The 14790-nt window shown below is 44.9% G+C and overlaps 1 protein-coding gene across 1 annotated transcript; it reads right to left on the bottom strand.

The window, feature by feature from the left end:
* Positions 1-944: 944 nt before the first annotated feature.
* LOC124689255 (BTB/POZ and MATH domain-containing protein 1-like) lies at positions 945-2060 on the bottom strand. Its single transcript, XM_047222810.1, has 2 exons — positions 1440-2060; positions 945-1355 (listed from the first exon to the last, which is right to left on the bottom strand). The coding sequence occupies exons 1-2, from the start codon at positions 2058-2060 to the stop codon at positions 945-947; spliced, it is 1032 nt and encodes a 343-aa protein (XP_047078766.1).
* Positions 2061-14790: the final 12730 nt, after the last annotated feature.

Raw genomic sequence — 14790 nt, 5'->3', positions numbered from 1 at the left:
GAGCTGTTTGGTGTTATGGTGACATCGACGGCGGGCCTAACACGGTTAATACGTTGATCTCGCTTGGAGATGGGTTCGAGATAGATGGCGGTTGCAAACTCTGCGACGTGTGTAATGGCATACCCTCAGAGTTTTGCTTTTTGGATGATGTGTGTTGGTGTACCGTCAGGGAGTATGGCCTTGTTCATGGTCCCCCCTTCATCGTAGGTATAGCGAGTTGTCGCTAGGAAGGAAGCTTCGAGATTGATCTTTATATTTCCCTTGTAAGGCATTGCGAATAATTTAATAAAGAAGAAAGTTGTGTGCATCCTTTGGATGCAGAGGCTGGGGCTATGCTCATTGATCGAAAAAAATATGTTGGAATCTAATTTGTGATCACTGAGATGTGTCATAGGGTGGTATGGTATTACAGACAGCTGGTCTCTAGAGTCCGAGGATTTGACTGAAATGCATATATACAAAACCTGAACCTAGATTTACAACACCTTGCAATAAGGTAGAAAAGGATGAAACATGTCATAAATCTAGCTCTTCGGGGTGTTGTTGCCAACTATGTTGGCAGGCGTTGTACCGAGAAGGTTCCCTTGAGTAACTGAAATTTTGCCACAAAGAACAACCCAGCCCAGGGAATTAAAATGACAAAAAGGACATGTGAGTGCAATATCACAACAGATTATGCACATGCAGCCACCTTCTTCCTCAAAATTTGCCACTAAATTTTGCACACATGTGTTTAACATATAGACTTGTAATTATTATTGATGTATAATTGTTAGGAAAAAAATGATATGCGTCTCAAAAGAAGGATGAGTAAACAAAATAGCATGAATGCGCGCATGAATGATATATGGTAATTAGCAACAAGTAGCTAGACAACGCAATATTATGACATGACAATATGTACCCACTGTCTGTTGTAAAACATTGCACCACTTTGTTTCATGTCACGGAGGCGGAGTCGGAGCTGGAGTAGTTGCAGCTTGTCGATTAAGTTTGTCAGAAACTTTGTCGATAATATCACCCATGATAAGTGGGTGGTTTTTAATCAACTGCTTGAATCCCTCAGTCTTTTTTATGGCTCGCAACCTCTGGCCGTCTTTTGCCATATACTTGAGACAAGATTCTTTGAGTTGCTGACACTGGTACTGCTCTGCCAAATCCAAAGTGGAGCTCACCGTGTGGATATCTAGCGATTGGCTCAACCTTCTCTCGCACATCACTTTGAGTCGTTGTATCCCGTATCCATTGGCCGCAACAAGCAAATCTCGCGCCATGCTTGTAGCCTCCTCCGTGGCCTCCTCCATGAACCCAGGTAGACAATCATTGTATATGTAATGCAGGAGGACCTCAAAAACCTTTGCGTCGATATCGTCGATGCAGATGCTTCTTTTTTTGCTCTCTATCATGGACATGGAGTCGCGCAGCTTCTCGCGGAAGACCGGCGACCGCGCGCGGAGCACACATACATTCGCATTGAAACTCCGAGAGGAGTTGCCGATCTTGACTGTGAGGTCTGGCTTGAGGCCGCTCTCTATAATACTGCGGACATCAGTGCTTAAGTTGGAGGGTGGGACGGTGATGCTACTGCTCCGGTCATCGTCGTCCTCGGCTATGAGTTGGGAGATGTCGACGGTGCACTTGATCCACAAGCAGTCGTCCTCGAGGCACCCGGAAGCTGCCAAATCATCTTTACTCATAAACTGGCTGACACCCCAACCCGTGTGGTTCATTGCCGGTAAGAACGTTTTGGTAAAGATTGTTTTGTTCTTTTCACCAGTCACCGGCGATGCGCGATCCTGTAAGCACAAGGAGAAAGATGCGGTGACCTCGCTCTCGGTGGCGCTCATCAAGTAGATGAAAATAGACATGAACTGGCCATCAACAATGGAGGCGTCGCCGTTTGGGTAGTAGGCGATAGCCCAGTCGTGGCCTCCGACGCGGAAGGTCTCGGACTTGATGCTCGCGTTGGCGCCTGTTAGCAGGGAGTGCTTCTCGACCTTGAAGAGGTGCTCGCCGATGTCGACGACCACCACCGTCGAGGAGGTCTTGCTGGTTTCCATGGGCGCCGCCAGTTCCGACAAAAGATATGGAGGAGGGCCAGGAGTCTTGATCGCCTCTTTTATGTATGCAATTGTTGGAGATTTACCCGGACGCCGGATTCAAATCTACAGGTACTCTTGTGCCGTGCCGGTTAGTCAATCAATTTGATACGTCCCTTGCCGTACCGTATCTGGTCTATCTCTGACGGCATCTCCAACGCGGCGACCCATCCCGCGCCCGCACGTCCGGATGGGTCGAGCCGGACAAAAACTCGGTCCAGCGCGCGAACCAATCCCTAAAACGGATGGCCGCGGCGTCCGGGACGGCCCAAACCCGCCCAAATCTAGGACGAGTTTGCGTGGCCAAGGACGCCGATGGCTGGCCGCTCGCGTCCGCCCCTTGTCCGCCCCTGGCCCGCGTGCCATAGGCAGAAATAATTTTTCTTCATTAAAAAGGTACCCATTACATTTTTTTAATCTACTACTCCTATCCTAATACGTACGGGGCCGGCGGCCTCGCCGGCGACTCCTCGCCGACGCATCGTCGGAGTCATGAATTTCACACGATGCGGATGGCCTGTACGCGTGAGGATTCCACTCCAGCTTACAAGCTGGGTGGCACGGCGGAGGCCTTCATCCTCCTCCTTTCCGTTCGCGCGCCTCGGACGCGCTCGCGCTCCGCGTCCTGCAGCGGCACCATCCGCTTCCCGCACAGCTCCAGCTCCTGCAGGGCGGCGCGTTCCACAACGGTCCGCGCCTCCAGGCGGATGCGGTCGGCGGCCTGGGCCTCGTGGTTCTCGTTTCGCCGGCACATGCGCTCTTGTCGGCCGCGCTCCGCCGACGCAACAGCCTCACGGGCACGCCGCTCGGGCGAGGGCAGCTGGATGTGGTGGCGGGCTGCTCGCATAGCGAGGAGCTGGTTCTTCTGGCCGAGGAGGTCGCCTAATCGGCGGTGGCCGACCCGGCAGGTGGCCTCGTGCTTCTTCGTCACGCGCGTGAGGTCGGCGAGATGCTCCTCGATGGCGGCGTTGATGTTCGCCAGCGTGAGGTCCTCCGCGTCGACGGGCTCCTCCTCCGCGGCGGCCCCCTCCTCCGCGGCCTCGTACCAGCTGTCCGCGGTCTCGTGCCAGCCATCAGCGGCCGCCTCCACCATCTCAGCGTCCTCTTCCTTCTTCGCCACCGCCTCGGCAGCGACGCGGAGCGCCTCGTCGTCGGCGACCCACCGCTCGTCCGCGCGCTCCTCCTCCTCGGTTCGTGGGAACCTGGCCCGGGCGACGAGGGAGAGCTTGGCCCACGTGGCCTGTAGAGTGCGCGGCATGGCGATGGAGAGGGCGCCGGAGAAGGTGGAGGGGGAGAGGACGGCGGAGCAGGTGTGATGAGGTCTGTGAGACTGCGGCCTTGGGCGGGAAACTTGGGCGCGAGCGCGCGCCAATGGCCTTTTCCGCGCGCGGGAACCTTGGTGCGCGCGGGAACTTCCCGCGCGTTCTACCGCCTGCCATTGCTGTCCCGTCGAGACCTGCCATGGCGCAGCGCCGCGCAGGAAAGACGAACCACGTGGTGTCTTTTTGGGTCGCCGCGTTGGACGCAGCGTGCGACCCACCCGGACACGCGGACGCAGGCCGCTGTCCGGGTGTCCGCTCGGCCACCCAAAAGGTCCAAAACGAACGGCCCAGCACGTCCGTTTGGGTCGCTCGGTTGGAGATGCCCTGAGTCCCACAAATCAAGGTATCTTCCATGGTCGGTTTCGTCCATCTACCCCGCGTAGTATTTTCTTTTGTCCGTCCGTACCGTATCCATACCATGACCGCGTGTGACCGTGTCCAACTTAAATCCAGGGACGGAGGCAGGGGGGCGAGCAGGGGTCAGACCCCCACAATGCGTTCTAATTGGCCGGAATCACACGGTATAATTGCTGCACCCTCATGGAGCTCTCACAGACGTTTGGATTTTCGGCCGTCCGATCAAGCTGACGTGACGCGATCTCGGCCGGCCGTTCCGTCCAGGGCGCGAAGTCCTCGCGCGAACCCACGTTTTATCCATGGGTCGCAAAAGCCCCGTCGGCCCGATCTCTCGCTAGCCCTCCACCAATCGCCACGCCCCCAATCGCTCCCCAATCCCCACTCCTCTGCCCGTCTCCTCCCCTTCCTCTCCTCTCTCGCGGCGCCGCCTCCCACTCCCACGTCCCTCCCAATCACCTCTGCGGGAGCGCGGCTCGAGCGCGCGGGAGCAGGGCCACCGGTGGAGCGCGCCGCACGGGGAGCCCCGCCGCCGGTAGAGCCACTGAGCTGCTTCTTCCCGGTATCTTCCTCTTCCCGGAGTTTCGGATCAGAAACATTGGCGCGGGGCTGTCGTACTGTGTCCCAGCCAAGTCCTCCAGTGCCCTATGGCCGCCGCCCCCAAGGCGTGCCGGCCCACTGCCGGCAGCACCAAGAAGACAGGAGGCGGCTCAGCCATCACCCATCAGGCACGTTAAATTTTTGGTTCCTATTGGCTGCTGGCCCCGACGGATCCATGGCAGGCCAGCGACACAAGCTTCACGACTGAAGACCACAAGCACGGCCGTGTTGCTGAGTCTGCCTAATAATGGGCAGGAGCTCTGGCATCCAGGTGACAAATTCCTCTCCCCACCTTTTCCTCCTTCCCCTTAATTTAATCGTCTCTGTCCCATCTTCTTTTGTTCAGTCAAGTTAGGACAAGTTAGGACATTCAGTTCTTTTTTGAAGCATTGGTCAGTTGTGGATGTACTCATTCAGTTTATCTGATCTGTATAGTGGATACCCACATAAACTGTGATTAAGCTCTAGCTCTGTTTGATAGTCAAAATAGGTTGATGACTAGCTGGATCCACAAACTATTGAATATCTTTGAGTACATTTATCTTTCAGCGGTTCCTTAAAAAATTAAATACAACTGCTTTGTTGTTTGACAGCTTTGACCAATTCACATGCTCTATTCCTCTATATGTACAGAAAAGGTTGGACATGTTGTTTCCTTTTCGTATACTCAATTCTCAGTACATCAGCGCTGCTATGCATTGCTTCTGCAGACGAAGGTCGTTGTCATGCTTAGAAGGTGGGAGATGGGCCGCTGCTCGAGTTGCTGCTACTTTCTGCCTTTTCCTCTTCGTGTGGGCTGAGGGGAGCCTCAGCGGGCTGTACAGCCGCCGGACGAGCAGGTTGAAGTGAATTTCTGGGCTATGTAAACTCAAGGTAATTTCAGATAGCTATAATTATAATTGAATTATACACCTTTGCAACAGGTTATGAATCATGTTTGGTCAAGCAAGCAGAAGATTCTGCTAAAGTAGGTGCAATATTTACGCCAGTCAATGCATCATTTTTGCACTTCTTGTTTGTGCACATGGTTGGAATGCAGGACAGGTGTGTAACTTGATTTTCAATTTGTGCAGATGTGTTATTCTCCTTTTAGATTTTCGTCTGGAAAATCATTGAGCTGCATGACAAGCATGTAGCATATGTGACAGATTATTTTCAGAGCCATACACCTTTTCCACATGTTCTGCTGGTTGATATAGTTGTATGCCATTTTTCCTTTATAATAATTATGGTTTGGGCATATGCCATTTTTTCCTTTATAATAATTAAAATAGCTGCCTAATTCTCAAACTTCTCTTTGTTCAGGCACTTAAAGAAGCCATGGAGGTGGGAATTGCTTAATATGCAGCCCATTAGAGTATTAGTTGGATGGCCTACTTGACAAGATGGAACGAGTGCACTTGTTTAGTTTCCCGACTTTCCTTTGAATTTTCTTTAGATTTTTCTACGTAGGCATTAAATAGTTTCTTATCCAAGCATACATTTTATTATTATTGTGTGATGTGACCTAACACACATTGATCATTTTCCTTCATGCATTGAGAAAGGGACTGGAGTATGTTAGCTGCAGATCTTGATTAGTTTCTTTTCCTTATATAGCTAGATGTGTCGGTGGTCAAGTCTTGGAAATAAGCTGGGCAGAATTACGTAGCTTTAGGTTTTTGGCTTTTAAACCACCATTAGAATCTGAGTTAGTGGTCGAGCCTTGGAAATAAGCTGGGAAGAATTGCTTAGCTTTAGGTTTTAGATTTTTAAACCACCCTTAGTATTTGAGTCAGTTTGAAGGACATGCTTGGATTTGGCACTGAAAGGGCTTTGATACAGTATTTCAGGTCTTCTCTTTGGACGTTTTCTGGATGATCATGTCGGGATTTTCTTTGACAATACACGTAGCTAACTACATTCCCAAGAGCAGGGCAGCACATTGCTTGACTGCAAATTGGTGGTTACAGTAAATTAAATTACATGCATTTGCCCCTTTCCCAAAACCAACTAATACTGTATTTTTATACTGATTTTTCCTGGTTAACATTTTTTAAAAATATTTATGGCACTTGTATCCCCAAAATGATGAGCGCTGGCTCTTATTTTTTAAGCCATCTGGGTAAATCTGCTCCAAAATTAAGGTATTAAAGAAATTGTAAAATAGTTTGCAGATTCTGATCACCTGCCTCTTGTTACTCGAAGCTCGAGGGGAGAGGTTCATCTTTCTGACTTTTGGCGCCCTACCGGGCCTCTTCGCCGGCTCACCATCCTCACCTGTATTGTCGCCTATGTCTCCTTCCGCCTCTCCTACACCGCCGAAACAAGCGAAGGATAATATCATTGCCTCACCTACGGCCACGAAAAGACCATGGTGCTTATCATGCTTATTGACTTCTTCCTATGCATGGCAGTATGCATCTGATTGTTCTTTTTCATTTCTAGAGGTCTATGTTTATTTTCTGCATAAAACCTATTTATAGAAGCTTGTCTCATCTGAACATTTGACTTATCTCGTGAGAGAAGTTATTTCATTAATTATATTATTTAAATTTGTAGTGACTGTATAGACAATTCTATTTGGAACATATGTTTTCTTTTTTCTTTTGATATGTACCAGATGAGAAAAGTATTTGTTAACTTGAGTACCTTTTCTCTTTACATAGCTTAACCTTATAGTTTTCCTGTAAAGAGTACCGACATAAGAAAATATTGATGCACGACTTCATGCGACGCCTGACCTTGCTCAGTTAAGAAACTTACCAATATGCCTAAAAGTAGCTCGAACAAGAATTGATTATTTGTACTCACTGTATGTACAATCCTATTTGGAAGTCTGTATCTACTTGATATCTTCTTCCCTTTTAGAATTATTTTTTAATGTTTATTACTTGTGGCTGCTAATTTATTATGTGAGATAGCTATTTTCCGTTATTGTAAATGTGGAGAATGAATACCATATTCTAGAGATCTGTTACACATCTAAACTCGAATAAACTGATAGCAGATGTTTAGCTGGACTTTATTGTAGAAAATAGAAGTTCACTGCTGCTTTTTTTACGTGCTCAATCTTATTTGGTCCCTTACTCCTGATTCCTTTTATTAAAATGTAGATAACAAACACTATGTTCTAAAAAGTGCAGAGCCATGTGTTTCAAATCTGAAATACGGTGGAAGATTTAGGAGCAGGTTTGTAGTCTCTACAAACATACTCCGATGCATATCTGAAATTGAAGAAGCCAGTAACATGTGGTCATCTGTTTACTTATAGAAAATGATCGTTTGCTACTACTTTCTTTACTTGCTCAAGCTTGCTTGCTCGATTACTCTAGATTCTCTTTCCTTTTGTACTCCTCATGTGCCTATGCAAAAGGTTGGACGCACGATATATGTGCTCTGTTAATTGTTTATAGATGGAAATCCTAGGGATTCTCACTTAGTATATTCACTTCCAAATAAAAAGATGTATAGTGAATACCCTGTTCGTTGGCTGTTGTTCCATAATAAGTTTTTTAATAGAGATAACTTGGCTATTCGGCAAACTGTTAATGGTAACACATGTATGTTATGTTTCGAGTTTGAAAGTGTGAATCATCTATTTTTTAATGTGATATTGCTAAGACTCTTTGGTTAATTTTTTCTGACACCTTAGAGTTTGACCCGAGAAATGATCCAAGATATTCTATTTTCTCTAAATGGGGACAAACAGAAATGTATTATTTGCTAGAAGAGTTAGTGCTCTACAGATGAATCTCTCGCTGGCTTATATTATTCAGTCAATGGTATAATTTGATATGTCTGGATAGTTGCCTTTTATCAAGATTGGTTCCTCCTTTAAAGATTTCACTTGCAAAGGAGGTATGGGCCAGGTAAAATCCCAAACTGTATGTATTGGCTTATTAAGTAGTGGCTTTGTATTGAAGAACCACCTACTTTCAGATTTGTTTTTTCGCTACTTGGACAAGGCATTTCTGAACCCAGGTGTAGATGCTCTTGATTTAATAAAACATTCGAAAAAAATAGCAATTTTTTTAAAAAAAAATCTGAAATTTTTGGAAAATGAACATGAACACTTGTTCTAACTTTACACCAAAAATCTCCGGAAAAGGACTTACTTAGTGATCTGTGCAAAAAAGACAAATTGAAGTGATGTAAGAAACAAATCTAGACGTTCTAAACAGCACCGTATTTTAGCTTTTTTTGCACAACCCACTATAGATGTCTTTTCTCTGAAATTTTTGGCGTGCAGTTAGAACACTTGGTTCATGTTCATTGTCCAAAAATATTAGATTTTTTAAATTATTTTACTATTTGTTTTGATTTTTTTATTAAACCAGGAGCATCTACACCTACTTTCAGATTTGGTTTTTCGCTACTTTCACCAGTTTGTAGATGGATTAAAGAGATGGCTAGCTATTCATGTGTTGAATATATCCCTCTCCTTTTATAAAAACAGACAATTGTAACACTGTAGACGAGCATTTAGATGCTTGGAGTATCAAGTAAACAAAGTAGTTTTGATTGTTCTTTCTGCTATGCTTACTTCTAGACTACTTTTTATTGCATCACTTCATTTACAAGGTTACTCCACAGAATTAAAAAACTGGTGCTGAAACTATATGTACTCTTTGTTTTAGGCAATCCGAACAAGGTTGGGGCCAGATCACAAAGTGTATTCACTGTTTGATTTTTTGATATAGAAATTCAGTGTCCAAGTTTGCAATTTTAGTGACAATGATGCAATTAATATGTTTTATTTATGGTTGCTTTAGTGAGCTATTTGTATTGTACACCATCTTATCTTGATTTACTCCGTTACACATCATGATTTCATAGTTGTCGTAACCTTAACTTTTGCTAGATTCAGGCTTTGCCACACATCATTCCAGGTTTGCAGATTTTATCAGTAGCTTATAGCTACACAATCATTTGGTCTGTGCGTGGAAATTAGACTTGGATTTAAGTACTTGCACTTTTTACTGGATTATATTTGCCATGTCTAAGTGTGTTGTCACTTGCAAAGTTAAGCGTCAGTCTCAAGCTAAGCATACTTGTTGTGTCCAGGTGATTTGATACCTGCCTAATTATGCATACGATTTTCCAGGAAGATGTTATCTTGCTTCTCTCATGGCCAGATTAGGTGTATTGCATTATATCAGCTATGTTTAGGTTGTTCTTGATGCTACAGGCTAATCATCCATTTCAATAAAGGGAGCGATTGTACCCATTCGAGCTACACTGCCAGGGATCAGTTATGGACCCTTGCTCGGGTAAACCCTTGAGAGCACATTACTTTCTAGATTAACTTGTTCTTACCCTATTATATGAACACTCACTTGCCTAGCCAACATTTCTCACATCTACTAATGATGTTGTCTTAGATGTAAAAACTTTTTTTATTGCAACTACCTAATTTTTGCCGTGCGCTCATGAATATACCTCCATATTTACCCTATCTATATGTTTTCCATTCCTAAAAATGTAGAGTTAGTAAATAGTTTGACTTCACATGAGATTGTCTTATAAGGTTAAGCCCATGTTAAAACTCAATTGTCTACTCAGTAACATATTTTGGTGTAGTTGCATGTCTTTGTTGGTTATCGTAGAAAACCAATCGTAGGTTCATCACATTTTGTTTTCTGGTCAAATTGTGCAATTAGAATTATGGTTACTTCTTAAGGTCTGTTTATAGATCATTCAAACTTCATTCTCTATCTACTGATTGGGCTTATGTTACTTACATATTGCGGCAATTACACCAGTGCATGGCTTTTTTGCTTTTCTCTACAATTTACAGTACAAACCTTTGAACAAAAACATGGTTAGGGTTGTTTGGAATATTTACACACGTACTTCCTGTTGTAGGAAACTCGAGGATAATCAAGATCCCTTTTTGAATATTACTCAATCTTATACTAGAAGAACTTGGTGTTTCAAAGGATGAATTCCATCTTGAGCTATGTGAATATATATCTAAGTTTGTGTGACTGTTCTGTTTAACACCTCTGCGCTACCAGCGGAGTGTTCTCCTGTGTGCCTCTATGTTTGTGATAAAGTCAGAGAACTATGAAACAGCGGGGGATTTTTCATGTGTAAAAGCTGTCACATATGTCGCCATGGCGACAATCATCATAAGCTTCATATGGGCTTTGTCAATAAGCATTTGCTACTCTGTTTGTGTTTCCGTTTGTTTCCGTTTGATTTATCAAAGCTATTATCATTTCCTTGCCTGATTTTATCGTCGAATATAAAATGTAAATTAGAACGAATTTCACGGGACCGTGCGCCAAGGCGCACATCTAAATCTAGTTAATGATGTAATTAGCCCACTCGTCCCGATGCACACCCTGAAGGCTGAAGCCCATGTACAAAACAGCCCATAGTGTAGGCTATCGTGGTGGAGCATCTAGTCCTGGACGTGTTTCCAGAGATCGATCAGATCGATCGATTACATCTGCCGTGCCGCCTCCAGGCCCTGGCCGCCTCTATCTCCCATCCCATCTAGCTGCCGCCTAGGGCTCTTGCCGTTGCGGCGCTGCCGTCAGTCTCCGCCCCTGCAACTCTGGAAGCAGCCGGCCGAGCAAGATATACGTCTACAGTCCGCTGCACTCTAAAGTCTGAAAGAATCTGACGCCTGACGGTTTGTGCTGAACTGTTGTCTGTTGATTACTTGGGTTACTTTTTTTGTGAATTAGAAGTTCAAACCGTAGTCACTTGGTACGGTTCACTAATTAGTATAATGTATACCATCATATTTTATTGGTTAGATTAGTTATTTAATTTTTGTTCTTCCTAATTTTTTAGTTTTACTAAAAGATGAAGAGAAAGGGACCTTCAGAAATCAGGCGGTTAGATCATTTTTTCAAGCCAATTGCTATTGCTTCCAGTTCAAATACCAACATTGCTAGCGCTGAAAATGCAAATCCATCTGACGAACAACAACCTGTAGTACATGGCAGTTCCAATCCAGTAGATATCAGAGGACAAAGCTATGATGGGGCAAGTAACATGCGAGGTGAATGGAATGGACTAAAGGCTCTGATTCTAAATGAGTGCCCTTATGCCTATTATGTACATTGTATGGCTCATCAATTGCAGTTGGCTCTTGTTGCATCATCAAGGGAGGTACATGAGGTGCACAACTTTTTTCAAAATGCTATTCAGATTATAAATGTTGTTAGTGCATCTCCTAAGCGCAATGATCAGTTACTAGCAAAACAAGCTGAAGACATTGAACGTGAAATTGAGTTGGGCGAGCTTGATACAGGAAAAGGTGCTAATCAGATTGGCTCTTTACAGAGACCAGGGGATACTAGATGGAGTTCTCACTTCAAGTCGATTCAGAGCTTACATAAGATGTTTGGTGCTACAGTGGCAATCCTACAGAGTGTCTCTACTGACCGTTCAGTCAATCCATATTCCAGAGGAGATGCTGTAGGCGCTCTAACAAAAATTAAATCCTTTGATTTTGTGTTCATTATGCATCTAATGGAAAAAATTATGAAGATCACGGATGTCTTATGTCAAACACTCCAAAAGAAGTCCATTGACATTTTAAATGCATTGGATTCAGTTTCGAACACAAAAGTGTTGCTTGGTAAGCTAAGGGAAGATGGCTGGGAACCTCTTCTCAAGGAGGTTCAAGCTTTTTGTATGAAGCATGAGATTGAGGTGCCTGATTTGAGTCGCAGGTAATATCCGTCTCCTTGCATGTATGAAACATAATGTTATTTAGCATATATAATTACTTCACTATGATATTAACATTTATTTTAAATTGTGTAGGTATGTTGATGTTAGAAAGTCCCGGAACAAGCATGATAACACAACAACATTACATCACTACAAGGCAGACGTGTTCTATGTTGCTATAGATCAACAATTGTTTGAGCTGAATGACCGTTTTGGTGTTCAAAATACAGAGCTCTTGAGACTCTGTGCATCTCTGGACCCAAGACATGACTCTTTTGATATGTCAAAAATATGCATGCTAGCGGAGAAATTTTATCCTGCAGATTTTTCTAGTCAAGAAAGGGTTCAACTGGAGTCTCAACTTCCGCATTTTCAATTGGATGTTTGCAACAATCAAGAGCTAGTATGCTTGCCTTCACTTGCTGATCTGACTGTTGGACTAGCTAAAACAGGTAAAGCTTCTACATACTCAATGGTGGATAGACTACTGCGTTTAGTCATAACTCTTCCAGTATCTATTGCAACCACTGAGCGAGCTTTTTCGGCTATGAAATTAATCAAGACACGTCTTCGAAATAGAATGGGAGATGATTTTCTTCGGCACTATATGATTGTCTACATTGGAAAAGAAATAGCTGCCAAGATTAGTTGTGACGAAATTATCGACTTATTTGACACTGGTGGTCGGAGAGCACAATTTAAGATAATAGACATGTAATTTTTCTTTTCGTAGTGCTAAACATATATTTGAATATTTATATGGTTTGATATTATCATATTAATTCTTTTCTGAGGCTTAATATATCGTGAGATTTTTTCTCTTTTGTGTTCATTGAAATTTCGCCCCCCCCCCCATCTCCAATTCCTGGCTCCGCCCCTGCTTAAATCAGCGAGATCCATGAACGAAGTTGCATCGCGTATGCTACCGTGTCCTACACGAATAGTTCATCTAATCTCGGAAATAAAAACAGTTATTTCTCTAAGTCACGACGCACGGCAAAAGCCCTGGCGGTAATTTCTCTCCCGCAGCGCAGGTTCAAGGTCCAGGCCACCTGCCGCCGGTGACAAACACCCGAGCTCCCCGGCATATGGCCATAGCCTGGCCGCATTATTTCCGGGTATGCATGTTGCGATTTACCACTCTCGCCAATCCGTGGAGGTCGATATGGAATGAGAAACCGTCTAATCGTGCTCTCCCAGGCGCGCCAGACCTCCCCACGCCGCCCACAACTGCCTGCTGCCGCCGGTCCGCCAGTCGGCTTCGTCGTCAACGCGAGCCGACGATATCCATCGGCGCGTTTGGTTGCCTGGGCCTAATTCGTGGCTCACTGGTGCAATCGTGCAAGGACACCTGCGTGTTTAGAACGAGCCACGGGCCGAAATAGGCCTGTTGTTAGATCGGGCTGCATCGGCTGGACCAAAAAGAACTTTCTGTTTGTTTGCCTGCAGCCAAGCCAAAATCTCGATGGAGATGATATTAGACCTGTTTGGTACCATACAGACATGTCTACGATTACCTCTTCTCTACGATGGGTATCCTTACCATGCTATCACCTCCCATCACACAGAAATCACAGTTCATGATAGTTACAATCAGTTCACGAAATCATCCCTAGCTACTACGAATGGTAGTTCATAACACGATGCTTCCTAGCTACTACGAATTGCAGTTTATCATTACGGGGTCGTTCAACAAACGAGGATCGAAAAAGGTTCGAGAAACAGGGGATCATAGGGGTTCTTCTTCTTCTTCACTTCTTCTTCTTCTTCTTCTTCTGCACTTCTTCTTCTGCACTTCTTCTTGTTCACTTCCACTTCTTGACTTCTTCACTTCTTCACTTCATCTTCACTTCTTTTCAGATGGTGGTGTTGCCTCTGGCTTCCCACATTGCTTCTGTCCACTCTTGCCTCTTCACCTTCCAGGCATCATTGTCGTCTGCTTCCACGCCATGGCCGGTCTCTACTTCATCAAAAGTGACAACCTCGTCGAAGAACTCATCCTCGCCTCAACCTAGGATCCAGTTGTGAAGAATGCAGCACGCAAGGACCAGCTTTACCTGAGTGTCAAACGTGTGGAACGGTTTCTGGTCAAGGACCTTGAACCTGTTCTTCAATGCAGCAAAGGCCCTCTCAATGGTGACTCTAAGGCTTGAGTGTCTGAGATTGAACAACTCTCTCGCATTCAGAGGTCGGTGCTTCGCAGAGAACTCGTTGAGGTGGTACCTTGTTTTCCCGAAGGGAGGTAGAATTCCAGGACGACATGCATATCCAGCATCTCCAAGGTAGAACTTACCGTCAGGGATTTGCAACCCATCAGTCCTTGACAAGCTGTCGGCCAGCCCTCCAACCTAGCAAGCACGTAGGTGAACCTCATATCGAAATTCACTGGCTGGTGTAGTGCTTCCTCCCGCGGAATGATGCAGACATTGATCTCGGTACCTTTGCAGTAACATGAGTACCATCAATAGCCCCAATACAATCCTGTAAAAAGATTAACACACAATCATGTTTCTGATAGTATGACACATCTGATAGGTAGAAGGAACATGATTTTGTACTCACCCTGAAATAGGGAAACCACCTGTAGCTATTCTTGATCTTGGTTGGTGTGTTCATTGATGCTAGCTTGATCATTTCACCTCTGAACTCCCCAATTGCGTACAACACCTGCTGGAAGTACTGAGAGATAGTCTCCGTGGATCGCCTGAATGTGTTATGGATGACTCTGAACCTCTGGTTAT

The sequence above is a fragment of the Lolium rigidum genome, chromosome 2, assembly GCF_022539505.1.
Source record: "Lolium rigidum isolate FL_2022 chromosome 2, APGP_CSIRO_Lrig_0.1, whole genome shotgun sequence".
Taxonomy (NCBI): domain Eukaryota; kingdom Viridiplantae; phylum Streptophyta; class Magnoliopsida; order Poales; family Poaceae; genus Lolium; species Lolium rigidum.
This window is presented reverse-complemented; position numbering and strand designations above follow the sequence as displayed.

Excerpts from the sequence above, each read along its gene's own strand:
- LOC124689255 (XM_047222810.1), bottom strand. The coding sequence starts at position 2,060 with ATGGAAACCAGCAAGACCTCCTCGACGGTGGTGGTCGTCGACATCGGC. Across the intron at positions 1,356-1,439 it reads TGCTCCGCGCGCGGTCGCCG|GTTTTTGAGGTCCTCCTGCA; the intron begins GTCTTCCGCGAG and ends ATCGACGCAAAG.